The sequence below is a fragment of the Aethina tumida genome, chromosome 1 (assembly GCF_024364675.1).
Source record: "Aethina tumida isolate Nest 87 chromosome 1, icAetTumi1.1, whole genome shotgun sequence".
NCBI lineage: Eukaryota > Metazoa > Arthropoda > Insecta > Coleoptera > Nitidulidae > Aethina > Aethina tumida.
This window is the reverse complement of record NC_065435.1, coordinates 59,707,974-59,720,524: the sequence shown is the minus strand read 5'-3', so window position 1 is coordinate 59,720,524 and position 12,551 is coordinate 59,707,974. Positions and strand designations below refer to the sequence as shown.

Genomic DNA, 12,551 nt, shown 5'->3' with positions numbered 1-12,551 from the left:
CAGTTTATATTCATATTGTAGTAGTAATACTTCTAGATTTAATGTTAAACAAATCTAAATTGTCTGTTTATTGCAGCAAAACGAAGATAAATTTTGCAAGTTTTGTTTTTGGAAAGAAGAACCATAAAATTTGCTTATAATTTTTTGACTTTTTAATTTTGTCATATGGAAATGAAAATATCATCGGAAAGATCCATATTTCTCTTTCTCTTTTCATTTAAAAATGATTATAATCGTCGTCTCTTAAAATGTAATACCTCCATTAAATTTCAGTTTTTCTAATCAAAATGCTTACGATCAGACGTATTTCATCTAAATCAAATACGATTTTCTTGACTTGTAAAGTATTTTTAAACACAATTTCCTATCTTATCCCGTTATCTTCCCAATTTTGACTTGATCTGTAGTGTTTGTATCAACAACTTGATATCAGATTTTGGAAATCAATGGGTAAAAATACTACAAACTAAGCCTGGCAGCCACTAGTGTATTAAATATGACGGCAACATCGCACGGCCGTGTGTCGTCAGTGCACATCCGATTCGTAACCAAGGGAATAACAACCATTGGTTTAATCCGGCCGTGTCACTTCAGTGCACGTTAATGTAACTTGAGATAGTTAGTGTCACATGCAAAACAATGATAAACGATGAACAATTAATATTGACTGTTCAGAAATATCCATGTATTTATAACACTTCGAATACGAAGTATATGGATAACAAATATAAGGCTGAAATATGGAAGAAGATAGGGGAGGAATTGAATCAAACCAGTAAGACATTCAGTATTTACTATTTAACTTGTTAAACAAAGAAACGGAATTTGAACGTTACTTTTTTCCAGACATTGTTATGTGTAGGAACAGGTGGCAGAATATAAGAGACCAATTTAGAAAATATTTGATGAAACGCAGTGCAAAAAGTCCAGAAGAAGCTGAAAAAATGAGAAAATACAAGTATGAAGAACTATTGCAATTTTTAATACCTCTCTACGGAGAAAATTTGCAAGTCAAGACCAATTGTGAGTCTCCATCAAACTTTTGTGTTGCCATCAAAACAGAAGAATTTAATATAACGGACGGAGCAGATGAGGATGGATATTCATCTGGCAAGCCAAATTCACCCATAAACCCGCAACAATTCATCAAGAGTATATCCGAAGAAAGTGTTCAGTCATCTGAAATAAACGACACACAAGGTGAATACGATTTACAATCGGTTAAAAAGAAACGGAAACATGGTGAGAATGAAAGTGTAACACTTCTGGACTATTTGTTAGACAAAATTAAAAAGGAGAAAAGCACAGACCAACATCCGATAGACGCCTTTTTAAATGGGATAGCTGCAACAATTAAAAATTTTTCACCTTATTATCAGCACTTAGCTAAAAGTAAAATTTTTGAAGTTGTTCAACAACTAGAACTTTTGCAGCTTCAAAATGCGTCCGATGATTGTTCTTTGAACTTATCGAATAATTAATTCTTTCTTGTTTTTAACAAAATATTTAATTTTATCTTTGCATCATGATAAGATAAATTTGAATAGTTTCTTTTTAACATATCATATAATCTATTGTTTGTTAAAGAATGTTGTGTGTATGATGGATGAAATACAAATATAAGTAATTAAATGTTAATCTTTAAGAGTGTATCATCTATGTTTACAAAAATATAAACTCTTTGTGAATATTATATAAATAACAAAATATATCCCAATAATTAATTTTATTTGATGCAATTCTAGACATGGATAACATTCAATATAAAGTGGTGGCCAGAGAAGATATTTCACAAAAGGATTTAATTCACAATTGCACAATTTTGTGCAATCTATGTAAAAAATACATTTCTATATTCTATACTTTTTTTGCAATTTTGTTACACTTCTTAAAAACAACGAAGATGTTACTGTAAACGAACAAATTAGTTTGATTTGGTTGACAAAAGAAGTATCACATTCAAATATATTTGCATTTTGTGGAACCATTTAACAATACTATCAATATATTTTAAGTAAGATTTCTATTATGGCAAATAATACGTTTATCCTCCAACTATGAAACGCCTTGAAGGAAATATTATGCTTTGCGGTTCTGTTTCTTGACATAGCACCATTATAGAATATTATTGGTAACTAGTTTCCTATAAAAATATCATGACGGATGTGATAGAACTATTTGATAACGATAAATTTTCAGTTTCATGAATTTTATGCATGATAATGATCGGAAGGATGTGTTCAAAGTTCTTCAAAATAGGTTAAAAGTAATCATGTTGAAGTTCTCGATTGACCCATGTAATGCTCGGATCTAAGTCCAATGGAAAATTTATGGAACGACATGATGTCTCAACCAAAGCAACAAAAACCATCGAATTAAGATGCTGCCTCTTCATTTATAGGAAGTTATAATGAATAAAGGCTACCCAACAAAATACAACAATTTTTATGTATAAATTATTTAATAATTTACATGTTTTAAATGTGTGCTATTTCTGCGACCAGCCATATTACGCATTTCTTATGTTTAAAATTTAATTTAAATATTATTAAAATTTAATTTAAGTATTTGAATACAGTGTAATCATTAAGCATTTATAAATATAAATATTTCTCATTCAACATTTATTAATGAATTATTTGAATGCATTTAGAGGTTTTTTTAAATATTTTTGTGTGATTTAAGGATAAAATAATAAAATTTACATCCTTAACTTATGCAACCCCGACGCTCAGAGATAGTGACAATAAAAAGTATTTAAAAATTATTTTTTTCGATAGTAAATCTAAAAGTATCACATATTTAGTCATTGTAAATATTTTATTTATTACAATTAATCAAACTGCAACAAATTTTACTTTTCAGTTTATTATGTTCTATAGTTTTTTAGTGTTGGCTATATGTTTTCTCATTAATGACAGCTGTGGCCAATTTGATTTAAAAGTTGTTTAAACGTTGAATGTTTTGTTATTGTATTTTGTTGAGATGTTAATTTTATAAAAATAGTTATATATACGTATATTTGGTAAATTTTATCTTGCAGCTGTTAATCAACACAATATGCTGTATAACCTTAAGTATAAGCATGGATTGTACCAATGAAGATTTAAACAGCATTGAAAACAGAAAGAAATATCTGCCTTTACTTCAAATATCCTTTTGTGAACACCACAAAAAATATACATAAACATATTACATTTCAATGTTATTTCCTTAACAATTAGTACAACTCGATTAAGAATGAAGATGAACCAAAAGTACTTGCCCAACATTTTAAGAATGTTCTTAAGTTTTTGTCAACATATGATGTATCCTCCATAAACAAAGACCTTTTAATTGTTGTAGCACCTTCTATTAAAACAAACATACTAAAGGTAAGAAGTGTTATGCTTACATTTAATTAATATGTTACAAATGTCATTAATTTCTAGTGTTATGAAGATAATGTTTTGATTATAACAACAACAGATGATGTGGATATGTTAGATTTACTACGTGAAAATCTTCAGGTAAGTTTGTTCACTACTATAAGCAATTGTATATAAATTTATATTTTGTAGATTGCTGCTGATTTATTGAATGTTTATAAGGGCATCTTGGAGTATTTTACAGAAGTGAACAACCTCCACTTTCTACATATTAAAAGCCTTCCTGTAAATATAGGAGATTCATTATCAAACACCTTCAAACATTGTAAGCAAAGGTATTATTATTTTATCAAGTGTGTGTACAATACCTTCATTTTTATTTTTTAGTCAAGATATGTATAAAGGAAAATGTAACAAAGAATTACTTGATTTATTCAAAATTGCTCAAAATGTTCATACAGCCTTATTAAAACTAGTTGAGGCCTGTTACATCAATGAAGAGAATCATGAAGACTTGGGAGAATTAACAGATTGTAAGCAAACAATTAATTTATTCCAAACAATGAGTAATGTTAATAATTTTAGTTTTAAATGAGGTTATTGATATTGGAGAAATACTGTCTGATTTAAATATTAAATGTATGGTTGAAAATTGGAAAGGTTACACTGCTATAACAAGAAAATTTGCAGATTTTTTAATGAAATTTATGCAAACCAACATTAACAATATTCTTCTTTATTTTGAAAAAATAATTTCAAGAAATCTCCTCCAATTTAAGGAATCTGTATGTATTATATCTTTTTTGGAAGTGTAAACTGGTCTAAATTCTGAGAATGTTTAGAAAAATTATTTCTGCAGATCTTACATTACACATTACATTAAATTACAACAAATATTAATTCATATACAGGTGTGGCCAAATTAATAAGAGTGCTGTATAGTAAAGTAAAACAGTATAGTTTAATTCTATTTAAAATATAAATATAATAATTTATAATAAAATAAATGTTTGTAACATTCTTGTACAATTGTTGAATAAGAAAACGTTAAAAATTAAAACTAATGTATTTAAAAACATTATTACAGATATCATATTTCTTATGCAAATTAGCTTAGACAATAAAATAAAAGTAGTAACTTTATATTTAAAGTATTCAATTTCAAAAGTTTAAATGTTAAACATTGTAGAATGACTTCTGTTACAGCTGTACATCTGTCTAGTAATTTCTATCACATATTGACTGGTATAGAGTATTGAACTCTTTGTTTCTTCTCTCAGTACTTGTTTATTAGATTCTTTCTTAACACCAACTCTTTTTTTTAATATTTCCATAGATGTTCTGTGGGTTTAGGTATGAAGACTGCGATGGTCAGGATGATTTATTTTTTAAGAAACAAGACTTCACTATCTCAGTTGTGTGTTTTAGATCATTATTCTGTACTACATTAAATTTGTTAGGGATATAATTAATATAAATAGAAAATATTACAATAAATACAATATTTTATTTTAAAAAGCTATTTTATTAAAATTATAGTCAATTTATTTATTACTTTGACCATGACTGTATTTAATATCAGAATCATGTCTAGTTTACACAGCAGTGAATATTACTTTTTTACCTGATATGTTATTTTGAGTATTTTATAGATTAATGTGAATTTTAATGAGAAGAATGCTACTCAACATATTAAAGTGACCAATTTCCTGATAAAAGTGATTTTAAAACTAGCTGAAACATTCTGGAGTTTAATAAGTTACGGCTTTGAAGCTGTACTAAAAATAAGCAGTTTAATATATAGGTACGAATTATTTTACTTCATGTTTAACGTCCATTAATTGTATTAAATAGTTTCAGTGTACCGAACCAGTGTAAAGAATTGTATTACAAAACAGTATTGCAAATTTATGAACCATTTATGAATAAATTATGCAATGAAGAAGCATTCATTAAAGTATAATATATAGACAGTATTTCCAAATAATTAATTGAGCTTAGTTTGTAGAAAATATGCCCCAGTCAGAAGAAAACTGTTGTGAATCATTGTATATTTTGAACACTGTTTTTAATCATTTTAAAACTGCAGATACAAAAATAAGTCTCAGTAAGATTCTAATGAAACTATTTGACACATTGCAACTTGGTAAGTTATTTTCTGATTGTATGTTTTGAATAAAATATATTGACACATTTTCTCTTAGCTGGGGCCGAGTTAACGTTTAATTTAAATGGCTTAAACGACTGCTTGTACGAAAATCTGTTGGTTAATGTAGCAACTGCACTTTTACTCATGGATAGTGATAGAGCAACAAAACTCATTATTATTTTAAATATGTTCCATGATCATATGTGGTGTTCTATGTTTGCAACAGATTTGTGGTGTCTTATTTTAAGGTATACCATTTTATATATACGTTTATAAAAATATTAATAAAATTTTTCTAGCAATTTGACTCCAAACATGATTCTTCAAACATTAAATAAACTAATAGAGTTTCAAATACGATCAGTTTTCGGATTGTTTACATATAGAACTGAAAAGATGAAACTGAATAATATGTTGCAAAGGATGTATGATATGTTACCTAAAGAATTGAAAAAGCAGTTAATGCTTAAATATCCTGTAACGGACAATGTTTCTTTGTGGAATATTTTGGGCTATGAAGATGTAAGAGACTTAGAAAAGACATATTTAAAAAGTATTACTCCATTGATATTAAATGTGCAACATATGCATCCAAATACAAGTTTTGAAGACTTTTTTGCAGCCGTATGTATCTGGAACATTATTACTTTTGATAATTAACCAATCTTTATTTTTAGTTTGATTATCTGGAATCGGCCATTATTCTTACACCAACTAACGACTCCTTTAATTTAATATGTGAACTGTGGAATTTTAATAAACAATCAGATGAAATATTGAGTAACAACATATTTAAATTTTTCATTTGGAGAATGTGCGAAGTTACGCGGAAAATAAAATGTTTTGAAATGACCAAACTGATATCGGTGAGTGTTTATGAGGTAATGAAAATTTAAAGTAATTGATTAATAACTTCCAGGTTTTGGAGAATATGCTCAGTCTTCATGCGGAACCTTCGTTTCAAATTCCCTTTTTATCGTTGTTATCTGACATTTGTTATTCCTGTAATGAATACTTCGGCGCAGAACAATATAAAATATTAAGACTGATATCAACTATTATTCACCAAATATTGTTAGAATCTTCAATACCTATTGTTAGATTAAAGGCGCTAGACTTTGTAAAGCAGTTAGACAACAGTGAATTGTATTCCAACACAGTGAAGATAATTATGCAAAACGCCAAAGACTACCAAGAAGAAATTTCAAGGTACATCCATGGAAGTCATGAATCCGATATTGATTCGGAATACCCGTATGAAATAGACACGTATGAATTTACACATGAGTGCGTCAAGTGGAATAGAAAACAGTTTTTCACGAAAAAAGATGTTTTACGTATGAATGTTGCCAACGAAGAAAACGAAAAAGTAAGATTGAGAATTACTGAAAACAGCGGGGAATTTCCACCTGCTAAAAAGTCGAAAATTGAGGAGGAAACATGTGATGTTGGAGAAGCAATTTCTACCATTAAATGTGAAGTAAAAAATCTGATGAATATTTTGAAGACTGAAAAAATGACGCCTAAGAATTCGTCACAGTTAAAAAATGTAATAAGTCAGTTACAATCTTTGTTGTAATAATTTCATACTTTTATAAATAAATGGTTTTTTTTCAACGAAATGTCTCAATTATTTTATCATAATATACATTTACGTACATTTTTATGTAATTATGAACACAGTTAATGTTTAATTGAAATAATATTATTCTTAATATTAATGAAATTATATATTTATTAAACATTTTTCTCTTCTTTTAAAATTTTAAAAATATTCCCATAACTCCAAAATATACTCAACACTTTCTGTATTTCAATTCACTTGGAAACAAACCTATAAATATACTTCAGAACCACTCTAAAAATTATAAAATAGTTTTAATTTTTACAATTTTCCGTCCATTCTTTTTGTACACAAATATTATTCAGTGATTAGTCGCGTGACTAATATTGACAATATAATATTGTATTTATAATTTAATGTGTTAACAACCCATTAAAACAAAATTTCTTTTAAATTGTTACCGATTTTGAAGGGCTATAAAATTTTTCCATACTATTCGAACATGACTGAATGATTACCAACATAATTTAAATTAGTATATGAAATGATAAGTAGTTTAATCAATTGGTTTATTAGAATTATTACGTTAATTTAATATTTAAATGCAGTTGCACATTTCCGTACAACTGCCGTTTGCATGTGTAATATTTAAACTATGATAAAGCGTCCCAAATAATTTGAATATACATAAACCCAGATGGTAATTGTTTGTTAACTGTACACAATTTAAGCAATACAAAGTTGTTCACATAAAAACTAGTTAATTAACATTGGCACATTCAGAATCTTATGCATGTTCAATAATAATAATTTAGGAAGTGTAAGTAATAATAATCTTTGTAACGTGTTTATAATAGTTTATAAGGAACATTGTCTGAATATTTGGATGTGATTGGACTACCATTGATCGTTGATTCTTAGAATTTTATCAAGTAAACATCTACCTGCACGGTAGCCGAATCCACATTGAAATTTGCAGTGATTTATTGCTGAGTCTAGGAAATAATAAAAATAGAAAAATGCCATTCATTGTGCAGAATAATCTGTTTGTGAGTTACCCGACTTCATTTAATGTCCAGGATAAACTTTGTAAATGTGTCTGAAATTTTATTGTTACTCAATAACAAGACCATTTATTGAAATATTGTGAAATAAGGAGTTTTAATACATTGTCATAATAGCTTCATGTGTTGACGTCACCATTTTTTTAAAGGAAATATATTGATTTGAATTCGGACCTTAACACGAGTGTTTTTGTCTGCAAACTTTCTGAAGTTATAATTAATTAACATATTATTTTTAAACCGCGGACTTAAAAGTTTAAATTGGCGTTTAGAAAAGTTGTTTTGTCTTTTACGGAGCTTTGTATTCAGCATAAATTTGTTTAAAATATTGTTTTGTATAGCCCATAAACGCTTCCAATGTTTCGAATTCAATTGGTTTGTCGACTGTTAGTAACAAGTACTCAAATTAAATTGGTTTCCTTTGTATCCGCATCGATTCGTACTGAGATAATTGTCTATATCAATTATAACTAAGAATTACTTTTCTGTTTGAAATTTTCTGATCACTTACGAAGAAATTGTGGCCGATATATTCATAATGACCAAATTTTCAATTTTTACTTCTATTATTTTCACTAATTAACTGGTTTAACGACTTTTATGTTAATTCGTTGTATTTATTTAAGTGATAATGGATACGACATATTATATTCAGTGATGTAAACCTGCTAGTGTATAATTTAAATTATTCCTAATAGAAATTTCCTACTGAATAACACTAGGAATTAGCTATTTAAATGTTACGGTATTTGAAGTGTTGCATTTGAGGTTACTTTTTATAGAAAAATTACTTGTGGTTTATTTACTTTTGAATGTAGCTTTGTTCTAAGTACATTTATATATAATTCAACATACGTATTTTTGTATAGTGAAACAAAAACAATTTAAAGTGAATTTGCTTTTTGACAAGAGTTTATTATATATTTATCTGAAAATAACAACAAGTCACATTTTGAATCAATAAAAATTAATAATAATCTATCGGATATTGCAATATTGAATTAAAAATTTATTGGTTGTCTGGCAAATTAAAATTCAATATATCCAATGTCAAAATTTCGAACAATTTCTATTTTGCTTCTTATAAATTTAAAATTAATAATTAGAAACTGATGAATATATTAAGAAATTTGACACCTAATAAAACAAGTTTTATTTAAAATCTTACTTGTAAATGTACAGACCAAATCTTAATACTGTGAAAAATGGTACCAAATAAGATTTGATATAGCATAGGGCAGTTTTTTGCACGTATCTGAAAAATAGTCAGTTATGGCACAAGTGGTTCCTGCAATAGAAATGTTTTTTTATTAATTGGAAAATACTACATATTTCTTTTCTTGTTAATAAATGAAGAACACATATTTTTATTGCAGTCAATTATGGTCAAACTTCATATATCCATAATGTTATTAAGTACCTTCCCTCGTACCACACAGTTCCTTTCTATTAACTAATAATATTTTTACTTACCTTGACAGAATAAATTGTTTTTGATAGGTATCAAAATAAAAAAATCTCATTAAATTTAAATACTGTTTATTTTTAACAAATTTTTGGCATCAATAAAAAATAAGGCACTAAGGTACCCATTTTTATAAATAAATTTGAAAATATTCTGATATTCGATATGTTCAAATATTTAACTCATCGTAAAATAAAAAGCATACAAAGCATAGTTGAGTGCTTTAACAATCTAAAAAATCACATTCAGACCTTTACAAGTTTGAAATCAAAACAAATGTCTACAACATTCGAACAGGATCAAGTCTTAAAACAAAGCGCACAGCGACAAAACTGTTAGGACGAACGCTGAACTCGTCAACAAACTACCACTGTTTTTCCCATCCATTTTCGTGGAGTTAGCCGGTGCCGAATCGTTCATGTTGTGCTGCAGAGGTGGTTCCGTGCTGATAGAAGGCGCTGGTTGTCTGGTCGGCATCGGGGTTTGGGTTTCGGCACTGCTTTTCTGCTGCTGTTTCGGATCTTGGACATCGGTCTGTTGGCTTTGGATCTGGGGTGGTTGCGAGGCTGTCGGACTGTCGGTGTTCTCTTCTGCGGCCAGTACCGCACAAACAACCGCAAGGGCGAACACGATGGTCAAGTACTTTGCCATTTTCGTGTTAACGGCGTAATATGATATATAGTAGTACCAGCACTATAACAAGCGATCGAGTGTCGAGGTGCTCGGGCGATATGTGCGACCACCTGGCTGACTGCGAAGCGAATGCTAAAGAACTCGGAGCTTGGACGCGACGTGAACAATAATGTTCTGTGGGCCGGGTCAGGAGCGTCGCACTTTGAAATTTTAGTGGGGGGAAAACATTTGGGATATTTTTTCCACCACCTGCCCCGATCGACTTCGGTGAAATATGGAACATTTTTTTTTTTGTTTCGTTCTTTTGGGTAGTCCCGACGAATGACTCGCACGTCCTTAATTAATTAACCTAATGGGGTGATTATTGCACGCGGTTTTCGCATGCCACCGCATCGTTCGGCGGGTCGTGTGTTTTTTCCCACCTGAAGATTAATGTTATAGCATTTTAATACTTTCATTTATTTGGTGTCATTTATTAATAATGTACATATATGTACCAATGCAATGTTTATTTGAAGAAGACCAATTTAATTATTGTGTAAGTGTATCCTTTGTTGATAACGTTGATGATTGATCGCCAAGTTGGATAATGATTCATTGACTAATCTTAAGAATTCTCTGTATCAATACAATATTTTTAACTACGCCTGAAGTAAGCATTGCGTTTCAATAAATTCATGTGTAGATATGATTAAAAAAAAATTGGAGTATTATCAACATCGTTAAAATACAAATGACTAACGAATATCTGAAATTGCTTAGATGTCACGATCAATGTGCATTGGCCAAGTCTAATCTAAATCACCTTGGTAAAAATAACAACACTGCAATAGAGAAATAAATGTTATACTCGTTTAAATAAAGTACATATCAATACACATGCATAATAATAATAACAGACACAGTACGAAAAACAAATTAAAAATGTTCATCACGGGACATCACCGTCCATTAGCACCATCATCATTAAATCAAGTACGTCTGGTTAAATTAAACGGTTTACACTAATTTAATATTTTTAATTAGCGATTGCCGCCAGTATTTATTTATGAAAGACTTGAAAATTGACTGATCCCGTGATACTGGGTTTAATTTGAGATTTTAATTAGCGTGAAACGGTGGAAGAAAACATCCAATTTGTTGTTCGCTTCAGTCAGTAAAACATTTAGGTACGTCTTTCCATTTTTAAGGAGTTTTGTCCGCCTTTACAGTGGAAAATACTATTCCAACGTGACTGGAATGTTATACAAAGCAAATCGATATTATATGCACATGACAATAATTAATTCCTGATAAAAGTGATTATAAATTAATGACTAGAATTAATATTTGAATTGAACTGAAGGAAGTAATAAAACAGCAATCATCGACGATAGTTATACTTGGACTTATGAGTGTTAATTATACTTGATCATACATTAACAATTTGAAAATATTGGGTTTATTAACTTCCTCTGTACTGATAAATACATTTTCCAAGACATCATCACCATATAATAATGATTATTACTCAGTATCCGCCTATATATTTTTTTTGTGATGCAGCATAATCGGTTGACCCACTGCCAAAATTTGAATGCCCATTCTGTAGAAAAAAATACAAAGATGACGCCTATTAACGAGTGGGATTTCGTAACGGGCGAATACGGTAAACCGTCGGGCTCCGATATGTATTTCCGTTGGTCGCGACGGTCGGTTTTAAAAAGAAATTCGTTGCAATCCAGTTAGTTACCTGGTCAGGTTAAAGGCTGGGACCCTTTTCTTACGCCATGGGGACTACCGGTCATTTTCCGTTGAGAAACGCGAAATGAGTCACCGTAATCCACGTACCTCACTCACTCTCTCCTTCTGCGTCCCATCCATTGGCGTACCCGCGCGTACCGAACGCGACGGAACGATCGCCAATGCTCCCCCGTGTAATTGATGAGTTGGAATTTACAAATTTGACATGCCTGTTTTATGTGACTTTCAAAATTCCAGTAATCCCGTCATAAAGCCATCTTTATGTTTTTAAATAAAAAGTTTTATGTCTGTGACAACTGTATAAATAAAATGGGCATATATATTTTGATAACCCATACCTCCGTACCAGTGTTTGTTAAAAATTTTGTTTACTGCGAACGATAGTTAGAACCGTGAAAACCTTGAAACGTTGATATTTTAAAACCTTTGTATCGGAGACTGCAACTCTAGATACTTTAGTTAATAAAAATAGTGCCTGTGGAACCTTGGATCCTGTAAACTTTTTAAACCCCCAATAATAAAAATAATATGTTGCGTATGTGCCATTATTTGTATTCAATTCATA

At 29.6% G+C, this 12,551-nt stretch overlaps 2 protein-coding genes across 3 annotated transcripts; both read left to right on the top strand.

Moving 5' to 3' along the window:
- The first annotated feature begins 501 nt into the window (after nucleotides 1-501).
- On the top strand, nucleotides 502-1,638 carry LOC109608494 (uncharacterized). Its single transcript, XM_020024936.2, has 2 exons — nucleotides 502-775; nucleotides 847-1,638. Exons 1-2 carry the CDS (start codon nucleotides 640-642, stop codon nucleotides 1,479-1,481), a joined length of 771 nt encoding a protein of 256 aa, XP_019880495.2. The 5' UTR covers nucleotides 502-639; the 3' UTR covers nucleotides 1,482-1,638.
- Nucleotides 1,639-1,776: 138 nt separating this feature from the next.
- LOC109608482 (uncharacterized) lies at nucleotides 1,777-7,139 on the top strand. 2 transcript variants are annotated; one of them, XM_049962049.1, is made up of 14 exons: nucleotides 1,777-2,449; nucleotides 3,044-3,152; nucleotides 3,229-3,374; nucleotides 3,432-3,509; nucleotides 3,561-3,703; nucleotides 3,756-3,901; nucleotides 3,954-4,153; nucleotides 5,021-5,172; nucleotides 5,223-5,325; nucleotides 5,370-5,514; nucleotides 5,573-5,765; nucleotides 5,817-6,141; nucleotides 6,195-6,383; nucleotides 6,437-7,139. In XM_049962049.1, the coding sequence occupies exons 1-14, from the start codon at nucleotides 2,411-2,413 to the stop codon at nucleotides 7,094-7,096; spliced, it is 2,628 nt and encodes an 875-aa protein (XP_049818006.1). In that variant the 5' UTR covers nucleotides 1,777-2,410; the 3' UTR covers nucleotides 7,097-7,139. The 2 variants fall into 2 exon arrangements, with proteins under 2 accessions (XP_049818006.1, XP_049818007.1); XM_049962050.1 differs by lacking the exons at nucleotides 1,777-2,449; nucleotides 3,044-3,152; nucleotides 3,229-3,374; nucleotides 3,432-3,509 and having other exon boundaries at nucleotides 3,582-3,693.
- The last annotated feature ends 5,412 nt before the right edge of the window (nucleotides 7,140-12,551 follow it).